Here is a 20,091-nt window from a genome sequence, read left to right on the forward strand (position 1 = left end):
CTAAATATATTGATTATATTCCGTCCAAACCAAAGTTCTGTCCACATCAGTATTCTTGATACTGACCATATTTTCCCTCACTAACGTCTTCATTTCTCATGGACCAAGGCAAATCACCAAAAGATGTCAAAGTAAAAACAAAACAGAGACAAATTCTAAAAAATCCTTTTAATGGGTTTGACAGAGAAACATTTATCTACAGTTCGGTAAAAAAAAAAATCGAAATGAAAGGTATAAAAATATATTACACATCTCAGATATTTACAAAGACGACTTCTCTACGAACGTGTCTATGCTTCACTTAGTCTAGTTGCCTACAATGTTTCCCACTAAAAGGTCGACACCCAAAAAAACGGTGGACGTTGGAAACCAGTCGCTAAAATCCCAGACGACATCGGGAGAAATCAGTGGTGAAGGACTCCTGCTGCTCGTGGCTCCTCAGCATCTCAGAAGAACATCCTGCATGGGAATATGACAAAAACGTTACCCACTGCTGCACATTTAGTTCCTCCAGAGAACCGGACAGGGGGGGAACTCGCCTGCAGATGTTGGGGTCCAGCAGAACCGCTGTGTCGGTGGGCAGCTTGGAGAGATGAACCACTTTGGTTTTCTGCTGCAGTCGCTCGCTCTCGTTCACCCAAACATCTGGAAGACTGACACCAAAACCCACAGAGGTTCCATTGAAAAACACAATTCTCTTTTATGAACAAACATCCTGGTGTTCAGGAGGAAAAATACACCTCATCGCTAACAGGCCTCTGACAGTCAGGAGGAACACATGAGCCTGAGCTCCTGTGGACCCACTTCATTGAAGCCATGAAACACTAACACCCACAGCTGCCGATCTCCACAGCAACACCACGTGTCACCAACATGGAGGCTCAGAAAGTCATTAAAAAAAGTGAGAATATAATCAAAATAATTGTTATTGTGATGCAGTTTTCCATCTTAACTTTTTCACACACACGTTTAATCTAGAACTGTGATCAAGTAATTCACACTAATAATATGACTAATAACTTACAAATTCTGAATTTATTTGTGGATTTATTGAATTACTTATTTTAAATGTATTTTTAAAATGTATTTTCCCTGCAGCTGTTGATGGTATGAAGACGCAGAATAGTAAAGATAGTGTCACTCAGCGGTCACATCAACACCATCATGACAGTGTCAAGTGTTGAGAAGTGATGAGTCATCAGTGAAGTGCAGGACTCACATGTCTTCAGGTGTCCAGTGTAGAAGAACCTTCACTTTGCCAGAGTCCTCTTTTCTCCTGGCTATTACCTGCAACCAAACACACCCAGAGTCTAGTCACTTCAGAGCCCACGTCACGCAGCACACACCGTGTGTGTGTGTGTGTGTGTGTGTGTGTGTGTGTGTGCTCCCACCGTGCTGTGAAACACCACACTGTGGCCGTTCCCCAGACTCTCGATGTGTGTCGCCAGGTTGAGGCAGATGGCTCGGTGACGGATGGCGTCCATCGTCTGAGCATCGAAGAAGTCGTGAGGTCGAGCTGCAACACCATGTGACACATGATTAAATGGTTCTGTCGAATGCCAAGTGTGTGGGTTTGTTTATACTGCCTCGTGGGGACCAATTCTTGACAAAACACTATCCATGTGGGGACCATTTGCCGGTCCCCACAGGTCCAAACCTCAATTTGAGGATGAAGAAAAATCAAAATAACTGGGTCATTATAAGTAGATTTCAGTTTGGTTCAGAGTCCTGCTTCAGGTGAGCCATGAGTTTTGGATGGTTAGGTTGAGGGGCTGGGGAAAGGGTTATGGCAATGAGAGGTCCTCACAATGTCCCCACAGGGACAGCAATACACTTACGTAGTGAGCGTCTGTGCTTGTTCTTTAGCTTCCTCCTCTTGTTGATGCCAGCCTTGGATGGAGACTCCTCCTTCAGTTTGCCCTGGCTGGACATTTTAGAGGAACCTGAGCTGAAGTGAGTGGGGACGTGGCGCGCCAGCCCCCCCTGGGAGGCAAACGTGGCGTTGCAGCCACCAACGACACACTGTGGAGGACCGGGAGGTTAGCCATGGTGCTGCAGCAGAGGTAGGTGTGCGCGGGTCTGCGCCCTCACCTTGAAGGGCTTGTCCCCGCTATGGGTCAGCATGTGTCTCTGCAGCCAGCTCTGGCTGGTAGACGGCGTGTTGTAAACCTTGCAGCCTTTCCACAGACACACAAACACCTGCGGGGGAACAACAGTTGGCGTAAAGCCAGTGATAATACAGTGATGAAGAAACAGACACAGGAGGGCAACTGCTGAGTGCAGCCACTCATGACTGATGTGTTGGCGCTAAGAGGTGGATATTTCATGTGTCATGGTAGTAGTCTTTGCTGGAATGGTTGTCTAGTCACTGGAGTTGCATCATGAATCAAGCAGGTCCTATCTCCATACGTGACGTAGTGAACCAGCAGGTATAAGCGCTGTTTGATCAGGAATCAGCAGATACTCCCTCCATACCTTACATGGTGAATTGGCAGATATGAACTCTGCACATTAAATCGTGAACCAGCGTTCTACATGGCATCATGAATGGTGAGGCGACTCACCCCTCCCCTCTGCGCGTCCACGTGTGTGGCTCGGATGTGTTCTGCCAGGTCTGGGCTGCTGGGGAACAGCAGCTGACAGTGATCCCAGCAGCACGTGTAACTCAGCGTTTTCCTGCTCGCCGGCGTTGAGGTGTTTCCAGAGCCACCGGTGCCAGTGTGACCGTTGAGCAAGGCAGGAGTGGATCGGCCACTTGACGCCGTACTGTCCATGTCCATCAGGGTGCTGCTGATACTGGAGGTCAAAGGGACAAATCAGAAAGGCAGCAGACATCCTCAAACTCTCTCAACTTGAAACACTTTTTTAGCTGTGCTGAAAAACTACAATCATATTCTGAGACCGCGACAAGAGAAAAGTGGCAGTGCTAGAAGTTCAGATTGAATATCTTCCAGGCCATCTGGCTCGATTAGTGTGCTGTCACCGTGATTAACACGTGAACTTGAACCTTAGTGGGGACTTTCAGACGTGAAAAACCCCTGCACTGTGATATGAGAAGTTCCAGCTGTTTGGGAGCAAGTGAAGCAAATCAAGAATCTATCTTGTGTTCGCTGAGGCACCGTAACGCGGGCGCATCACCGGATACTTGAGGAAATCACTTTCTGTTGAGACAAGTGAGCACACGCTTATGCTCAGGGTTGGTCATGTGACTGTTTGATGTGGTAGCATCGCTGAAAAGTGTTATTCATCTGTCAAGCGGCTGACGGTAGACGCTACAGACACTTTGAGAAACTGAGAAACACAGTCAGATGGTAACATGCTCTGCTTCCTCTGGCGGCCCTCTATTCTCACAGGGTTCAAAACGCTCGATCGACCACCGCGGTGCCTTGTCTCCTTTCATGTCCTCTATCCATCACGGGTTCTGGGCTTTGGAAGTTCACAGGATCTTTCACTCGATCATGACACATGATTTTGCCACATAAAAAATGGAGCAGAAACGCAGAGGTGGATGAAGATGTGACCACTTTAGCACCTGAAGAACAGCCATTCAGTTTCACTGCGCAGGTCCAAGTACACACTGTGGTCCCTGTTTCACAGGTTTTGTCTGACTTTATTTTTTAAGAGGCATCTTTGCGACACTTGTCATCAGCTGTGTGTACTTGAGACTCATACTTTAGGCAGGATCGGGGGCCCTGAAGCTGTGTAACGGCCGCAGGGACCGTGAGCAACTCAAGCTGAAATGAGTTTAGAGAGAGACAGTTTAGACTCGGAGATGGAGGACCGACATAATCCTCTCGACAATGGAATGACCACTATACACGTGTTGTACGTCCTTCACCGTGTAACTGACACAGCCATCAACTGCCTTTGACTAATTCATAGCCAGTACTAGCTCAGCGTGACTCAAAAAACATTTTTTAAGAGAATTATTGTCCCTTGTGTTGCCAGTTGAACCTCAGAGGGTTCCGAGCCAGAACTGTCAGAGAAACCTTCTGTAAAAGCAGGAATATCAGGAATAGAAAGTATCTCACACATTCCAAAGCAGTATTTGAGGTGGAAGAATGACCATGTGGCGATTTCAACTGCGCTGAAATATGGCAGATGAATTTACCGTTCCATTTGTTGGTGACTTGACAATCCAACTAGAACATGGAGGCTGATGAAAAAGCGAACCCAAATGTTTCAATCATTTCAAATCATTTCTAAAAAAAAACAAAAACGGGTTGTTCTGCCAGTCTTCTCAGGAGGGTCCCCGACTCCAAGCTAGCCAAGAATTCAAAACGTAAAAATCAGAGCCAGGTTAGTGACATTTAATGACCATTTGTGCATCTTCTTTTTTCTTAAAAAAGTTCCAGACTCAAGATGACTGACATCATTTGGACTTTTGCTGAACCAGTTCTGGTGTTTTGGCTCTCAACACACCAAGGCTTAACCAAGTGGTGCGTTCACTGGCTCCTGGCTGCTGTTATCTCAACAAACAGGGGCAGTTTTATGAGCTTACATGACTTAAAGGGACTCGACCTCGACGTCACACTGAACAACTCGTGGACTCAGAACTCAACAAGGCAACGGCTGACCACATTGTTGTCCTAGCATGCTAGCGGCGAAGTTGGTAAAGGTTAGATAAAGGTTGTGGCACTGAATACACCGCCTCTCTGTTGAGCAAGGCAGCGGGTCTCTTGGTTTCATTGATTTCAAGACTTTATTTGGTTGGTAGTTGGACTGGTCCGAGACTTGAACCGACAACCTACCTGTCCTCCGAGTCCATCCTGCTCAGCGGCTCCCCGTCAGAGGAAGTCAGCTCCACGCTGGCTCGTCTCTTGACACCGTGGCCGGGCTTCTTGGCGGCTCCTCCGGACGGTGACGGCGAGGGGGATCCGCTGCCCTCCTCTCTTTGTTCTTGGTTCGGCACCCGCGAGCCCTCCTGCGCGGAGTCCGTGCTGCTCGCCAAACTCCCCTGGACCGGACTTTTGCCGTGTTCCGACACTTCCCCGCCGGGTCCGTCCGACCTTTCTCCACTCGTCAAGGCGGCTTCTTCGTCGTGGAGTCGAGCGGACCGGGAGCTCTGCTCGCCTTCTTGCGCCGCCCCAGCGCCGCCGCTCGCGTCCATGTCTGCTCCGCTCTCGTTGTTGTCGCCCGGTTCCTGTTTGGGGTCCGGCACGGCCTGGCCCTCGCTGCCGGCTTCTGCTGCTACACCGGTGCCGTTCTGATCCGAGGTGGGCTTAGCCTCTTGGTCGCCTCCCTCGCTGGTTATCTGGGCCATGTCTGAGCGCGGCACGCGGCTTTACGGTGGTGCTTCTCCAGAAAGTTGCCCTCCGGCCGCCCTTCTTCCTCCACTCACCCTCTTCTACACACAGCAGGGGTTAGTGGTGACGTCAGGGCCCCGCACGGCCCAAGATCGTCTATCCCAACCAAGTCTCACTCACCACTATTCGGATTCAAGAGAACCATCATTTGCTGAACATTTTAAGAAGGAATTGGAGTCTTATTTAACGCATTGTCCGAGTCTGAAAAGGAGAATGTCCAGAATGGATCGCAGGCGAGAGCCGAGGACCCACGCCACGGTCCTGACAGTTGTCGGCTGCTCCACCAAACCAGAGCTGCAGTTGAACAAGCAGCTCCTCCAGAGTCATCGCCACACATAAAAAATAAACGGAGCCAAATCCTTAAGACCTCAAGATGAAGAGGAAGTCAACTGATGAGGTCCATGGATGGACAATGACTCAGAGGGCGAAGGAGATGGTAGTTGCGCGCCACCTTCATCTGCTGATGCATGTCATACACTCTTTCATCGAGGTCCGTAGGCACGTCCGAGGTGTCGGAACCGAACTGCGAGTGTAGTGACTCATTGTCGCGCCGCTAGACGATCTATGTCATTGTGGCCTCGCAGCTCCACGTGTTTCGACAAACAGAAAAACGATCCGAGTGAAAAAAGTGCTGAAAAGACAAAATCTTCAGCTGCTGGATGAAGTTGCTCGACTGTCGCAGGTCTCGGCGTTTCTGTTGCAGCTTTACGAGTCAATTCTAAACTTTGTTCGAATGAGCGCAACTTCGCTGGTGTCTGAACCCCTTGAACCGACTTGTTGCTCTGGAACATGGCTTGCTTTTGTTTTGGGACTCGGACCCAGTGCGGAGACCAGAACCGTCTAGAGACCCAGTGAAAACAATCACAGCCCTTATTTTAGCCTATCTCCCTCTTTCGATCTACCCATCCACCATTTAACATTGAAATAAATAAATGTTAGGATAATAATTTGTCAAGATAATTGAACATTTTTATTTAAAACATGTATTTTTATGTAAAATTCAAAATATGCCTCAATTCTGACATATGTTTTTATTTCGTTGCATCACACAGTTATGAAGCACTAAACAAAATCATTCCATCGCAGAATTTTTGAGAATTTCTCAAAAAAAAAAAAATCTGTGTATTTCTCTAAAATTGCTTTCAATGTTGCATACTTTAAAAGCCCACAATTTTAAACACAAAACCAGCAACAACTGTGTTATTAAGAACATCAACATTTATTTCACATGATATAAAACAGATGGGGTATGAACTTTTTGCATATTGATTCTAATAATATTAATAATAAGCTCTCGTTATAATATATTCACTCTTCTTTTTTTCAGTGTGTACATAAATTATTCTATGTCTTCTATTTTCTTTTTTACAGTTTATACATCTCTTTTAAATCCTTTTTTTTCTACCTCTCGGAGATCCAAAGTCCTTATTGCTTCGTACATGTGCTATTTCGTCGCCTCCGAGATTCATTGTCCGCCTCCTCTCCATGTGAGTAAACCCAAGACAGGAGGAAAATAAAAACCTAGAAACTAGAAAACATTCACGTACGGTTTGTGTCATCCAACACAAGAGTCACGCCATCAACATAAATAGTCACATCATCTGCAAAGTAGTTGGCTTGTGTACAAAAATGGAGGAAAGCAGCATGAAGTGGCACCTTGTCCAAGTAGAAATCGGCGTTATCTTCATATCTATACGTCTGATATAGAACGGCGTTGTTTCCAGACAGAGGAGATGTGTCACAGGTGACAAAGAAAAGCCCTCACTGGAGTGAAAGTTAGAAAATACTGGTGGTCACTTGAGGGTGAAAAGTAAAGCACTGCATGTGTGTAGATTTGGTGCTTAGCCCGTCTCACGTGCTACTATTTACAACTGTACACCTTCAGCCGACACGCTCACGTCAAATACCGCAATATTCTATTTATAGTAAGGTAAAGGAGCAAATGTTCTCTATAGCGACACGTGTTTATGTAGTCGGAAACACCACGGTAGGAAGGTCTAGTCCTGTAGCATCATTCAAGACTTTAAAACTGCATTAGTTAGGTTGTGTAATTTAGTCAACTATTCATTCATTCATTCATCTTCGACTCCTGTGTCCCAAGAACTCAGCATCCTGAGGCACAAGAGTCACGGGACACCCTGGAAAGGTTTCCCTATGACATGACGACTATGAACAGACTTGTATTAAAAGGAACCAACATTGAGTGAGTTTTCGGTAACGTAAGTGGGTCTGCTGCCAGAAATTCAGCAGATATCAAGTAACTCACACACAGTTCAGAGTCAACTTCTGACCTCAGTGATAATTTCAGGACTGTGGAAGGAAACCTGAGTCCTCAACAAGCAGTACATATAAAGGATTTAAACCCTTGCTTGCGAGTCACCAACACAAATCTCCTATGACGCCCAAATTTAAGGCTCGAGGGAGGAAACTAGAGTGCTCAGAAGAACCAAAACCAGCTCCCTTAGACAAAAAAAAGTTTTGTGTAAACTGATTTTATGGTACGAACATCCATCATGATGACTGACAGTGATGGAAGTGGAAATAATCTCTCACCAGACTCTTGACATTTAGAGGATGACTATCATTGTATTTCCTTTGCACTGAATTAATTCACACAGATTTTCCCTTCAAATTTTGAACATGAACAGTTAAATAAAATAAGTTAGCGTAATAAACCCAGTGCAAACCAGTTCAGTTGCAACATATAGTTGCAACGCGACACAAATGACGATTCATCCAATGAGATTACGTCTTGCACTCTATGATACATTTCAGGTATTAGTCCTTGACAAATGTCACAGAGGCAAAATAAGAGTTAATACAACTCCATGTCACACTCCATGCTCCATCATCTGCACATTACCCGCAGGCTGCAATCTCATTAGCAGAATGCAACTGTATCTATTTGTTTTTCCCCCAATTATTTTTTTCTTTTTAAGACTGAGTTTTTAACATCACCCTTTTTAAAATCACTTTTTTAAGTTCATAATGTTTTTAAAGTGAATTTTATTACACAATTTTTCTAAATACATATTTATAATTGAAAAATTAAGTTTGTTGGTCAAAATTCGAATATTCCGAAGCCTCTCACATCCCAGTATTTCTTCTTTCTAATTATGTATTGGTTGCTGTCGATGGCACTATAAAGCCCATCAATCTGGGGTGAGGTTACAGGGGAGAAGTGTGGCGACATGAATAAGGTGGATCCCCACTCTGGCAGGGGAATGTTTCATTTGGCCAAGGCAGCTGACTATGAATGAATGAATGAAAGGTGTCCAAAGAGGATCAAATACAGTTAGATGTCATGCATTCTCTGTCATTACGGCTCTATGACGAGACAAAGGAAACTAACTCCACAGAAAAATATGAAATTTAAAGAGTGAATTTCAAAATCTTGAACTGCACGTCAATAAAACTCCCTAACATGAGTGTTGTCACACAGTCTGCAAGGTGAATCGAACACAAAGAAAGAGAAGTCCCTGTGGTTGGCTCTTCCTTCTCTGGGTTCTCTGGCTCTCCTCGTGGGCATGTAACAGTAGTATCATGTTGTAAACGCAGGAAGCCGTGGAGCATGCTCGGTGCTGGCTGGCTACATTTGGGCTCTAGAGGACGCCGTTGCCGAGATGGAGGTCGGCGTTGTTCACGTGTCGTTGCTCACCATGGTCAGCGTCTGTGCTGCAGCAGTGGGGAGACAAATGTCTGTTAGCATCATCATCGTCATGATCTCTCCTGGAATGCCAGCCTCCGTCTGCATTCTGCACACAGACTCACTTACGGGCCAACAGGCTGTTGTTGTTGTGTTTCTTGTCATCAGTCAGCTGTTTATAGGAGTTGAGGCTGTCCTCCAGCTTCTCTTCTCTCTCTGACATGTCTGCCTCGTCTTCTTTGGGTTCTGGACTGGGTGTCTCGGGTTCAGGAGTCTGGAAGCTACAGGGCCGAAAAATCAAAACACAACTACACATTGCCAAAGTAGCATATAGAGTAACGGGCCTGTGTGCACTGCCATCTAGTGGTCAGCCTCGGGACTGAATAAACTCAAGTCCAGTAAATGAGACGAGACTATAATTCATATATTTTAAAATGACACAGGTCGGTTTGACTCACAGGGGTGAGTTTGTACTGACCTGTTGTCAGTGGTGGTGTTGGTCGGAGAGCTGGTCATGTCCTGCTCTGTGCTCTTGTCGTCCTCGAACGGTTGAAGGTTCACCATCTCCACATGCTGAGGCTGCAGGCCCAGGTCCATGATGACCACTCTCTGGCTCTCACACTGACCACAAACACACACATTACTGTGGGCACAACCTGCTCAGGACCTTCACATCACCACTTTAACAGCAACTTTTGTCATTTGATGGGAGTAGTTCATTGACACTACTCTGATCATGAATGGCACCACAGATGTGTCAGTTGTTGGTCACCTGGTCATCTTGGTTACGAGTCTGCTGCTGCGACTCCTCCTTCTCCTCCTCCACTCTCGGTGCCTCCTGGAGATCACAACACAGTAATGAGGCGTTTGTCTGGTCACACATCACAATTCTGGGTCTGAACTGCAATTAAAACGACATCTGATGTCGTGAGCCTGGCATTAATGAGGCGTCGTCATGGTGACAGCCGACAAAAGACACTGTTTAAGTGTCACGTCCATGGAAACACACATTGCGGCAGACTGTCTATAAAAATGGATTTTTTATTAAAACTATCAAGACCTCAAACGATGACTAGAAATTGTGCAGCCATCTTAGATGTGACTCTTGGCAAAAATCTCCTGAACTTGAACTGGTATTTTGGATAATAAACAACAACAGGATTGAAGTTCTCTGAAGTTCTCTCAAAGATTGTACATATTTGGGATTCAACTTCAGGGTTTGGGTGTTCAGATCAGGTCATGCAAACAGGGTGAGGTCACCTTCAGCTCTTCATCTGTCGCTGCTGTCTCACTGGATGTCTTGCTCAGTTCCACATTAGCTGCTGTGAGCTGCTGCAGTGCTGCTTCCAGAGCCAGAGGATCTGCACAAGCCCCCTCAGTGTGGGAGCGAGTCTATGCACACAGAAGCTGTACTTTAGTACTTTGTCACAAAATGGCCCAAAACAGAACACAGGTTAAGGTTAGCAACTTGTCACCTGCAGAGTGTAAAAAGGATTGTCCCTGTTGAAAGACGGTGAGCGAGACAATGACTCTCGCTTCTTCTCCCGCAGTGATGAAGCTTCCTGGTTCCTCCTCATCCTCTCCAGCTGCTCCTCCACACTCATCCTGGTCCTGCCTGTCTCTCTTTCCCCAAAACCAGCCTGATCCACCGCACTTCTGGGTCGATCCTGCATGGACAAGAGTTTTTATGGGTGGACAGCAGTAAACAATGCAATAATTATATACTTAGTGTCACAATTAACCAAAAGACAACCATGTAGTAACGTTTTTCAATAACTGAATATAAGATTGCCTACTTTTATTTGAATAAAATAAAAATAAATGGACATTACTATCAAGAGGAATGCGCTAATATTATGAACTCATTCCCACTAGTTGCTATTTCTAGTAAATACCTTTCATTCATAATTTGACCTTTATCTTACATTTTTGTTTCCATAACATATGACATCATATGAAGTCATCCTTCTATACCCCCAACCAGATTATCACAGTTAATATTTTAAATGTATTTAAATTATTATGGTCAGTTTGTTTTCATGTTTGAATGAAACTTTGAATCATGAAAAACAGGTCCCACTTTCTCACAACTGGTTAAATATTGTCTCACTGTTGACACTATCCAGCTTACAGATTTAGGTTCTGGCTTCTTGGTCTTCCTCAGCGTGACGTAAGAGGCGATGGTGGTGGACTCGGGTTGATTCTTGGGAGATTTGGTCCTGGGGGGGACGATGCCTACAGGGTAAGGGGGTGCAGCTGGAAAATAAAGGTTTCCATAAAGGATTTCAATATCAGTTACATCACCGAGACCTTATCTAACAACCTAACAAGAGTAGATTTTTAATGAGACAGATTTAGGAAGCGAAAAAAGCAGGACAACAGATTAGAAAGTCAAAGAGCTTCGATTTGACCAATCACTGATATCTTCTAGGTTGATGTATCTAATGAACCCACAGTTCTACAATGAAAAAAAGGTGACACATTGTTGATCATGAAATTCTACAAAGGAAATCGGAAAAAATAGGGAAGCCCTGGTACCAGACATACCTTTTGGCGGTACGGTCCCCTTATTCACGTCAGCAGCATCAGTCTTGTCCTTGTCTTCACCGTTGGCCTCGTCCACTTCCTCCTTCACCGTGGTGAGTTCAGGCTCACTCTTGTAGAGCCGGTAGTCTGGACCCTGCTGTGAGGAGTGACAGGACTGGTTTAACTAGGATTAATATTGTATGTTACACGACTCTATGGTCAAATTTAAATAACCCTTGACAAACAGTTGTCTCTCGACAGGCCTCTTAACAGATGGTAATGTAGATGAAGGATGGCAGGTAAAAAAAAAGGTTAAACCTTCAATGATGGGAGATCATGATGAAAAAACGCTGCAAAAACAGAACTGAATGAGGCTGAATGGAGGATGGAGGTTGAGGTGGCACACGTGAATGTGACGGAGCTCACGCAAGTGCTCCTAAATGAAGATGACCTCGTCCACAAATATGGTTTATGACGGCAGAACAGTTCTTACACTGTGTGCTCCATTTCTAGAGCCTGGTTTGCGATCTTCAGGGCGATGGGTGTGCGGTGGTGTTCGGCCACCGGGGTTGGTATGGTGGGGGGGCACGTGAGGGGGGCGCTCCGCTGTGTAGTAATACTGTGGGAGGGGCGGGCGTGGGGGCACGCTGTTAACTTCGGTGAGAGGAGCGAGGGGCAGCGTCATCACTGTCTGTTAACAGCAACACAAGCCTTCTTAATGCCATTAAGGGTCGACTCAAGGTCACGCCGCAGCACAGACCAGCTTGTCAGGACTTTGAAAGTCAATATCAACTGAGACAAACTCTAGAAATCACCTGTTTCAGTGAATGGAAGTGAATTTGCGCTACAAATCTTCGATGAAATTTTTCAAATGTTAAAACCGCCAATCTTGACTTCTGTCAATGATGAGATATGATAAGTGGATAAGTGTGTAACCGTGGTTACTGTTACTTAACAGGAAACGGCATTCACCATTTTGTGGCACTGAGCTGAACAGTTAAAAAATAGAGAAACACTCAATAAAAGGACTGCAACGATGCAATAGCCATGGATGGTAAGTCTGACCATATAAGGACCTCGACTCTCTGTGATGCATTCAGCCCACTGCCATATAAAGCATTTGTCACAACGCAAGTTTGAAAAGAATACCAAGAAAAGTTACCTCGTTCTTCTGCTGGCTGGAAAGGGGTTTGGAACCATGGAGACCTGAAGACAAGAGATAGGTTTTTAAATTTGAATCCACAGGGAGCTAAAACTACTGTAATCTTTCATGTTATTCACCAGCTTAAGATACTTTATATCCCACGTTCCAGAAAAACTAAAAAAATATACCGGAAACTACCATCATAATGAAAAGATTTTTTTTAAGAATGACTTTACAGTTTGAAAAATTCTAATATTATTGACACATTCATTGAGACAATAAAAAGCTCACTGAAGCAGACTCACTGTTGTCCGTGCTCCGCTGAGGTTTGTTTTTACTCAGAGCCTCCACCACATCCTGGATCCTCCAAAGTTCTTTCTGGATCTGGATGTGCCGTTGACTCGGAGGCTCCGTCTGACATGGGCCACAGAACCCACAGTCAGAGACATGTACATGATCATTGTGTGTGTGGGTGTGAGTGTGTGTGTTTTGTTTATCCTACTTTGAGGGGACCGATTCTTGACAAAACACTATACTTGTGAAGACTGTGTGACATTGTGGGGACATTTGACTGGATCTCATGAGGTCAAGCCTTAATTTGACGATGAAGACTTCAAAATAACTGGGTCATTAACCAGAGCCCTGGTTAGGTTTAGCCATGTGTTTTGGATGGTTAGGTTTAGGATGAGAGGCTGGGGAAAGCATTAAAGTCAATGAGAAACCTCACAACATCCCCACAAGGATAGAAAAACAGACGTGTGTATGTGGGGGCATGAGTACCAAGTTTTGACAAGCCACCTTCTAGTGGGGACATTTTGCTTTGTGAGGACATTTTGGCCTGTGCTCACAAGGTTTAGAGGGTTAAAATGTCAGTAAAAGTAGTTAATTGTAATTGGGTGCAAGTTTGGCTGAGAGTCCTAGTTAATGTAAGCCATTTGTTTTGAATGATTAAGTTAAGGGGGAGAGGCTGAGGAAAGAATTACGGCAATCCTCACAAAAATAGCAAACATCTGTGCATGTGTGTGTGTGTGTGCATGTATGTGATACCTGCGGGCTGCCAAGAGCTTCCAGTTGCTCCAGAAGATTTGTCTTTGCAAGAGAGACATCAGCTTCCAACCTGTCGTACTCTCTCCAGGAACGCTCCAGCTCCTGAGAAAACAAGCACACATGTCGCTCACCTCTGCCTGTTTGTATGAGAGACAACCTCTTCTAATTATGTGGAACAAATACCACAGTAAGGTGGTCATAACGTAATGGCTGACAAGTGTGCAACTTAAATCATGAGATGCCCTCATGTGATCAGCGGAGTCAAGTGATGCGATGTGGACCAGTGGACTGTAGTTAACAATTTTTAAAATGGTGGCGGTGAATCAGGAGCATCGTTCCTCTCTCACCGTGTTGATTCTGGTCAGCTCTCTGCAGGTGCTGAGGAGTCCGTTCTGCAGGACGTCTCTCTGTTGGACCAGACTCTGAGCGGCCGGCGAGTCCGAGCTGCTCTGTTCACTCAGCTCCTGACTGGCCGACAGCAGCGCCGTCTCCAGAGTGTGCTGCGGGGACACAATCCCACTTTTTAAAGTCTCGATTTTACCACGCTTGAGTTTCTCTGCTGACACGGTCCCCTCAATTTTACTTACTTCTGTTAAAAGTGGTCTATTACAACAAAATATCTTCCTATATCCTTCATTTATTTGTGACAACTAACAATTCAATTTAAAATACAGATGCTACTTTTATTACTCTTCATTCCATAAGGATTTTACGAAGAAATCTATCAAATGTTCTCATTTTTCTCATATCTTTTTTTGTGAAATCTAAACTAATCTTAATATTGATTAGGCCCAGAAATGTTAAGTCATTGTACCTTTTCTCTGTGCAACTGCTGCAGTTTCTCCTCCAGCAGTCTCACACTCTTGTCCTGCTCGCATAATCGGCTCAGTTTGGTCTGAACACACACATACAGGTGAACGTCACTCTCTCAAAAACAAAAGGCGAGTTCAACCACATGTAACATGACTTACGTCCGTGTCGGCCTCGTCAGGGCGCGGCATGACAGACCCATCCTTGAACTCCTCCGGACTCATCTGGAAAGAAGAGTGAGAATTGACCACCAGGTGGCGACAACTACATAGCTGAGAGGAAGAGCTGTGTAGAGTCGACTTCACGAGTAAATTTGCTCGTGCATATGAATACCCTTCACGACCTCTTCCTCCCAGCTGATGATCCCGGTGTCGGAGTGAGAGCATGAGTGGATGAAGGCATCATGCATCATCCCTAATCCCGTAAATTCCCCAGGCGTTCCCGTGGATATTGTGGCAAGGAAAATCAAATATAAAAACGATATACAAGGAGCTTGGTGACCCTAATATATTCATTTATTTATTCTGTACAAGTCACATAGAAGAGCTAAACTCAGGTCAAAGGTTATTGTGTCAAAGATCACGGGCTTGTCAATAAGCCGTTCTTCAGTAACTAAATATATTCATTACACACTGTCACTACACTAGAAAATGTTACCAAAGTGGTGACGATCTGCCACGCAAAAATATATCCCCCCAAAAATCCCAAACTAAAAGTGTTGCATAACAACTGCAGATGACAGGATGGACCTCACCATGTAGCATGCTCTGCCATTTAATGAAATGAAACAAAACAACAACAGTGCCATGAGGTTGGAGAAGATCTCCCGATCCAGGGATAAATGGATGACATCCAAACAAACAACTAATAGATGACGCGGGAAAAACTTGGACACCGCCACGGTGGAATCTGGCTCGGACCGGCCGTTTTAATGAGGAACCTCCAAGGTTTTATGATCAAAACAAATTGGTTGTGTTGTAGTTTGGTAAACGCTGTTCCTCATGGGCTCAAGCCAGATTCAGCACAAAGTCTTACTTGCTGGTAGAGTTGCGGCCTCGGTGCCGAGTTCTCGATCATAGTGTGAATCATGAAGATTAGAGGCTCATTCTCCTTGGTCTAGCCGAGTGGCGAGGACACAGAGGATACAACAGGTGACCACCAAAGTCAATCATAATCCCCCGCCCGCAACGCAACACGATGTTTTACCAAACAACAGAGAATATTTGAGATGATCTCCCCCTCAATATCAGGCCTTATGAGTTGGCAGACATTGTTTATGAGCGCAGTCAGAAAGAGTGGGGCTTTGTAAATGAATACTGGTGGGAGTGGAAGTGAGTTTTCTCTGCCTCACCACAAAAAAAATACTCCCTTCTACAGACTATTCTACTATCCATGATAAATGAAACTTGGAGGGCAAGATTCTTTACAAACGCATCTTAAATGTGTTTCCCTGTAGGCAGATGACTATTTCCTAAAAGTCTTGTAAGGTCTAGGACCAGCATGTCACCATTTGGATACCATCAGGATACTCAAATATTTCGACTTTACGGAGGCAGTAACGAAAGTGCTGATGTTACATAGTAAGATCATGACTAGGACACAGGCATTTAACCAGAATAACATCAGGACAGTGGGTTTAATCAGCAAGATGCACCGTCCCTCATTGCTGAAGAAAGAACTGAACGGTGAGGAAACAGAAACTAGACAAAAGCGTGAGGACTTGTTCGGGAAGTGAGAAGAATCCACAAATGTGTTACCATCACCACAGCCGACGTGTTACTGGAGGTGATGGCACGATATGAAAGGAGAAAGAAGAGTGAGACTGCACTTTTAATGAGCTAATGATGTCATTGTTATTGTCTGGAGCTTTCTTTGATCGACAGTTCAGCCAGCTAGTCGGTTGACTAGTTAAGGCTTGTTTGTTGTGACTTACGATTCTTTGTGTTCATGAGCAAATCTTCCCTTCTATCTATTCAGCTGCTTATCTGAGCTCCTATGCTAGTGCTAGCTTGTGGATGTGGAAAGCAGAGTCAATGCCCAAGCTTAAAAAGGCCTTATTTACTTAATATATAATTCCAGATTTTTTGTGCTCAATGGTTTTCACTTCATCACTTCTTTCCATGAAACATATATGTTGTTAATTTCCTCTTTATGGTTTGAGTGTGTCTGTGTGAATGTACATGTCTCAGATATACAGTATGTGAACACTTCCACCTATGTGAGCGTGTAATAGTCTGGTTAGTGTACATATGTTTCAGTCTTCCTATGTATATCAAAGTAAAGAAACACACTGAGTGATCGACCCAACATTGTGCTTCAATGATTACAAAGATTAACAAAAAAAGGGTCAGAAAAGAAACACATGTCGAAAGCAAGAGCATGATCCGCCCTTCTATTTGTTTAATCAAACACATAGTTGCAAACAGACCCGTGACATTTACCTACTTTTGTTTGTGTGTGAGCACTTCCTGCCTTTGGTGCACTGGCATGACATTTTAGACTGACATTTGTAACAACAAAGAACATAAAACTACAAAGGATGTGCTTGGTGGATGCTGGAAGGTGATTGTTGGCGTGACGTGGACAGGCAGTAATTGATTAAAATTACAGTATTTAGTATTTAGATGAATATTTTAATTACTTAAATCCAAATTGGGCAAACATAATCCCTGATGATACATTTTTAGAATTACCCAGTATGGTCTGCTTCTGAAGCTAGGACGCAAAAACAGCTACTGCAGTAATTTCGCTGCTGTAAACATACCACGGTGCGCTAAGTCAGCTAGAATGCAAGTTGTGACAATTGTTTTCTATTTTCATTTTAAAAAAATATCATAGTTTTCACCATCAACAATGATTTTTTTGTAGGCAAATAGATATTTTTTGTTGTTGATGTGGCATGTGGAGTGCTATTGAACACAACTTCTAGTGCAGCTTGTGTACGTTAAAATCACGACATTATAGTCATTACCATTTTGCTAGTGCCACTGTGCTACTGTGAAGTGGTTCATGTTGCCTCTTATTTACTTATCTACAACAGACTTAAAAGGGACAGCTTGAATGCTAGCAAAAATATAATGATGCATTTAGCAGTTTATTTGTTTATGTTTTGCCATACGGTATTTTGCTAAACTTAGCTTTATTTTAGTAAACATCCACAACTACATAATCTGCATGAATGAAGCTAATGGCTAATGTATGAAGCTAATGGCTAATATGCTAATGAACCTGAGATGCTAGCAGGGTTAGAAATTCAAACAGTTTTTATCATATTGCGAAAGTGCACTACTGAGCAACATTTGATCAATCGTATTGGCAGCCCATGTTCAATTCTATTTTGATATCTGAACACACCATGAGAAACAGGGGTCAGAGGTCAGAGAGGGGAAACATCCTCACCTGGCTCTCCAGGTAAACAAGGTTCCTCTGAAGGTGATGTGACAGAACATCAGTCTGCAGCAATTGCAGATGAAGAAAGATGAGCAGAAGGAAGAAGTGTAAACAGAGAGATCAGATTAGGAAAGACAGGATTAAATAAAGAGGGTTAACATAGATTATACGGTCTCAGAGGAAGATAAACAGAAAAAGGCAGGAAAAGACTTGTGATAATCCACAAATGGAATTAATGTGAAATGTAATTACACATAAATCCTTAAATAGAGAGAGTGTTACCTCTCTGGAGAACGGCATTTTACTTTCTTAATAATCCAGCTACACTGCGTGTGAAACAAAATACATGACTTGAATTGACTTATTGCCTAATAATTAAAAATAAACAACAAAAAAAAAAAGAGGAAAATACAGTCCACATGATCAACCGAACTTTGAACAGACGTCAAGTCTTATTTTCCCAGCATTGGAGCACAGTAGATCAAAAATAAAGGAGCAATTCAACAACCATGAGAACACGGTGCACCAAACAACCACGAGAACATGTGGTGACACCCGCAGGCCCCCCAAGCATGCTGCGATGCAAAACAAGATCACACTCTGTACAGTAGAAAAACAACAAATACAGAGTTTAACTCAAGATGCTCGTAAGGGGCAAAAGCATTCGATGCATCTGCTGACCTGATGCATCACAATAACCTGGAGGCAGCATGCACAGGAACGCCAGTCCCTTCATGATGAACACACAGCCACCCACACGCCACTTTTCACCAGCCACCAGCTTATGTACACAGAAACTCACACGTTTAAAAAATGCTAGGTGAAAAATCATTCATACTCAAAATTAGCAGTAGCAATGGTATTAAGTCAAGTCCAAACATTTTCACAAAATTTAAGAATCTCGAATTCTGAATTTATGATCCTGTAGCACACAGGTTATTCAGCAGCCTGTTCATAATAATCATTCAAAATTATCTGATAAAAGAATTAAAGCAAAAATGATGTGATTTTAGCACTTTACTGGCATTTCAGGAAAACATAACTACAAGAAAAATTTATAAATAAATAATAAATAATTAATAAAAAGTACAAACATTTGATGTGACACCTCAAACTAAAACAGTAAACTATAATACACAATGCTATGCTCTACTTTACTATACTAGAAGAACAATAAGTCGTACTGTTCTTAATTTCAACTGAAAATGTTATTGAATAAAAATAAAAAAGACATGCATTAGCACCTTGTTAGTGAGTAAGTTAATCTGGTTTACTGACATTAAATCACAATAAAACAAAAACGGAATAGGGTAAAATAAAAATTGAGGTTTGTGTAATATATTTTCCACATTTTTTTTTTTTTTTATGAACATACACTGAGCTCTGTATTTCATTATAGCAAGCGATTTCACAAATGAATTCACAACAAAATCATTCCCTGGGATTTGGGTTGTGAGCCAGAAAAGCAACCAAACCACTTGTGGTGAATCAGACTCCCCTGCTTGGCCCAGCACAAGCACAGTGCATGCACAATCACAGGTCTCAATACACTCGGTGCTGACCTTGGGGTTGGGCCCCTCCAGGCCCAGGGCCATTAGCTGAGCTACCGTGTGCTCCCGCAGACTGTTGAGCTCCGCCTGCTGTCGGCGGAGCTTGATCAGCATCAGGGTCAGCTCCTCGGGCTGCACAGAGCCGGACACAGAGGAGAGAATAGCTGCCACACTGAGATCAACCAGACTCGCTTCTCAAATCACTTGTGGTGCAGTGATTGACGATCCACAAATGTAGGTGAACACATGCAACATAACATCATCGCTGGACCCCTGCTGAAGAAGGATTTTCCTCTAGTGCTTCAGTGCAATAATAAATAAGACACTTGGAATCACGGCCAAAGATGTGGACCATTCACTACATGACAACATGAGCGAAAGGTTAACACTTCTATATACGTCTTGCAAGAAATAGGAATTTAACAAACAACATTCCATAAGACAACAATGCATTTCAGCGTTACACGCCTTAGAACTCTTCTATATAATAAAGCTTAATTGTTATACCACTTAGTAATGAAAGTCTATAAAACTCCTCTAGTGTTGATGTATTGATGTGATAATGTGTAAAGATGGAGTACAGAACAAGCACTCCATCTTTGGTAGGACACATTATCACATCAATATATCAACACTAGGAATGTTATAGCCTTTCATTAAGAAGCGCTTTAA

The 20,091-nt window shown here is 43.7% G+C and overlaps 2 protein-coding genes across 11 annotated transcripts in view; both read right to left on the reverse strand.

Annotated features, from left to right (window-relative positions):
* Positions 1-181: 181 nt before the first annotated feature.
* On the reverse strand, positions 182-5,352 carry aebp2 (AE binding protein 2). Its single transcript, XM_053862130.1, has 8 exons — positions 4,752-5,352; positions 2,565-2,796; positions 2,092-2,199; positions 1,839-2,022; positions 1,392-1,516; positions 1,220-1,287; positions 540-653; positions 182-459 (listed from the first exon to the last, which is right to left on the reverse strand). The coding sequence occupies exons 1-8, from the start codon at positions 5,261-5,263 to the stop codon at positions 447-449; spliced, it is 1,356 nt and encodes a 451-aa protein (XP_053718105.1). The 5' UTR covers positions 5,264-5,352; the 3' UTR covers positions 182-446.
* A 1,113-nt stretch (positions 5,353-6,465) lies between these two features.
* The window catches only part of plekha5 (pleckstrin homology domain containing, family A member 5), a 128,209-nt gene continuing 114,583 nt past the window's right edge, over positions 6,466-20,091 (reverse strand). For 2 of the 10 annotated variants that reach the window (XM_053862911.1, XM_053862909.1), the window contains 18 exons: positions 19,432-19,551; positions 17,879-17,932; positions 15,515-15,595; positions 14,641-14,703; positions 14,484-14,564; positions 14,017-14,169; positions 13,670-13,771; positions 12,928-13,036; positions 12,641-12,684; positions 11,972-12,169; positions 11,500-11,635; positions 11,084-11,208; positions 10,428-10,619; positions 10,213-10,344; positions 9,725-9,790; positions 9,431-9,573; positions 9,082-9,233; positions 6,466-8,976 (listed from right to left, as the gene is read on the reverse strand). In XM_053862911.1, the coding sequence (XP_053718886.1) occupies positions 8,909-8,976; positions 9,082-9,233; positions 9,431-9,573; positions 9,725-9,790; positions 10,213-10,344; positions 10,428-10,619; positions 11,084-11,208; positions 11,500-11,635; positions 11,972-12,169; positions 12,641-12,684; positions 12,928-13,036; positions 13,670-13,771; positions 14,017-14,169; positions 14,484-14,564; positions 14,641-14,703; positions 15,515-15,595; positions 17,879-17,932; positions 19,432-19,551 (2,019 nt within the window). In that variant the 3' untranslated portion in view covers positions 6,466-8,908. Of the gene's footprint in view, positions 8,982-9,081; positions 9,234-9,430; positions 9,574-9,724; positions 9,791-10,212; positions 10,345-10,427; positions 10,620-11,083; positions 11,209-11,499; positions 11,636-11,971; positions 12,170-12,640; positions 12,685-12,927; positions 13,037-13,669; positions 13,772-14,016; positions 14,170-14,483; positions 14,565-14,640; positions 14,704-15,514; positions 15,596-17,878; positions 17,933-19,431; positions 19,552-20,091 lie in introns of all 10 variants that reach the window. The other 8 variants (XM_053862917.1, XM_053862910.1, XM_053862912.1 and 5 more) reach the window with 8 other exon arrangements.

This window comes from Synchiropus splendidus, chromosome 4, assembly GCF_027744825.2.
Source record: "Synchiropus splendidus isolate RoL2022-P1 chromosome 4, RoL_Sspl_1.0, whole genome shotgun sequence".
Classification (NCBI taxonomy): domain Eukaryota; kingdom Metazoa; phylum Chordata; class Actinopteri; order Syngnathiformes; family Callionymidae; genus Synchiropus; species Synchiropus splendidus.

Coding starts and splice junctions, on each gene's coding strand:
- aebp2 (XM_053862130.1), bottom strand. CDS start 5,263: ATGGCCCAGATAACCAGCGAGGGAGGCGACCAAGAGGCTAAGCCCACC. Junction 2,023..2,091: donor GCGGGGACAAGCCCTTCAAG/GTGAGGGCGCAG, acceptor GGTCCTCCACAG/TGTGTCGTTGGTGGCTGCAA. Junction 1,517..1,838: donor CAAGCACAGACGCTCACTAC/GTAAGTGTATTG, acceptor ATGGTGTTGCAG/CTCGACCTCACGACTTCTTC.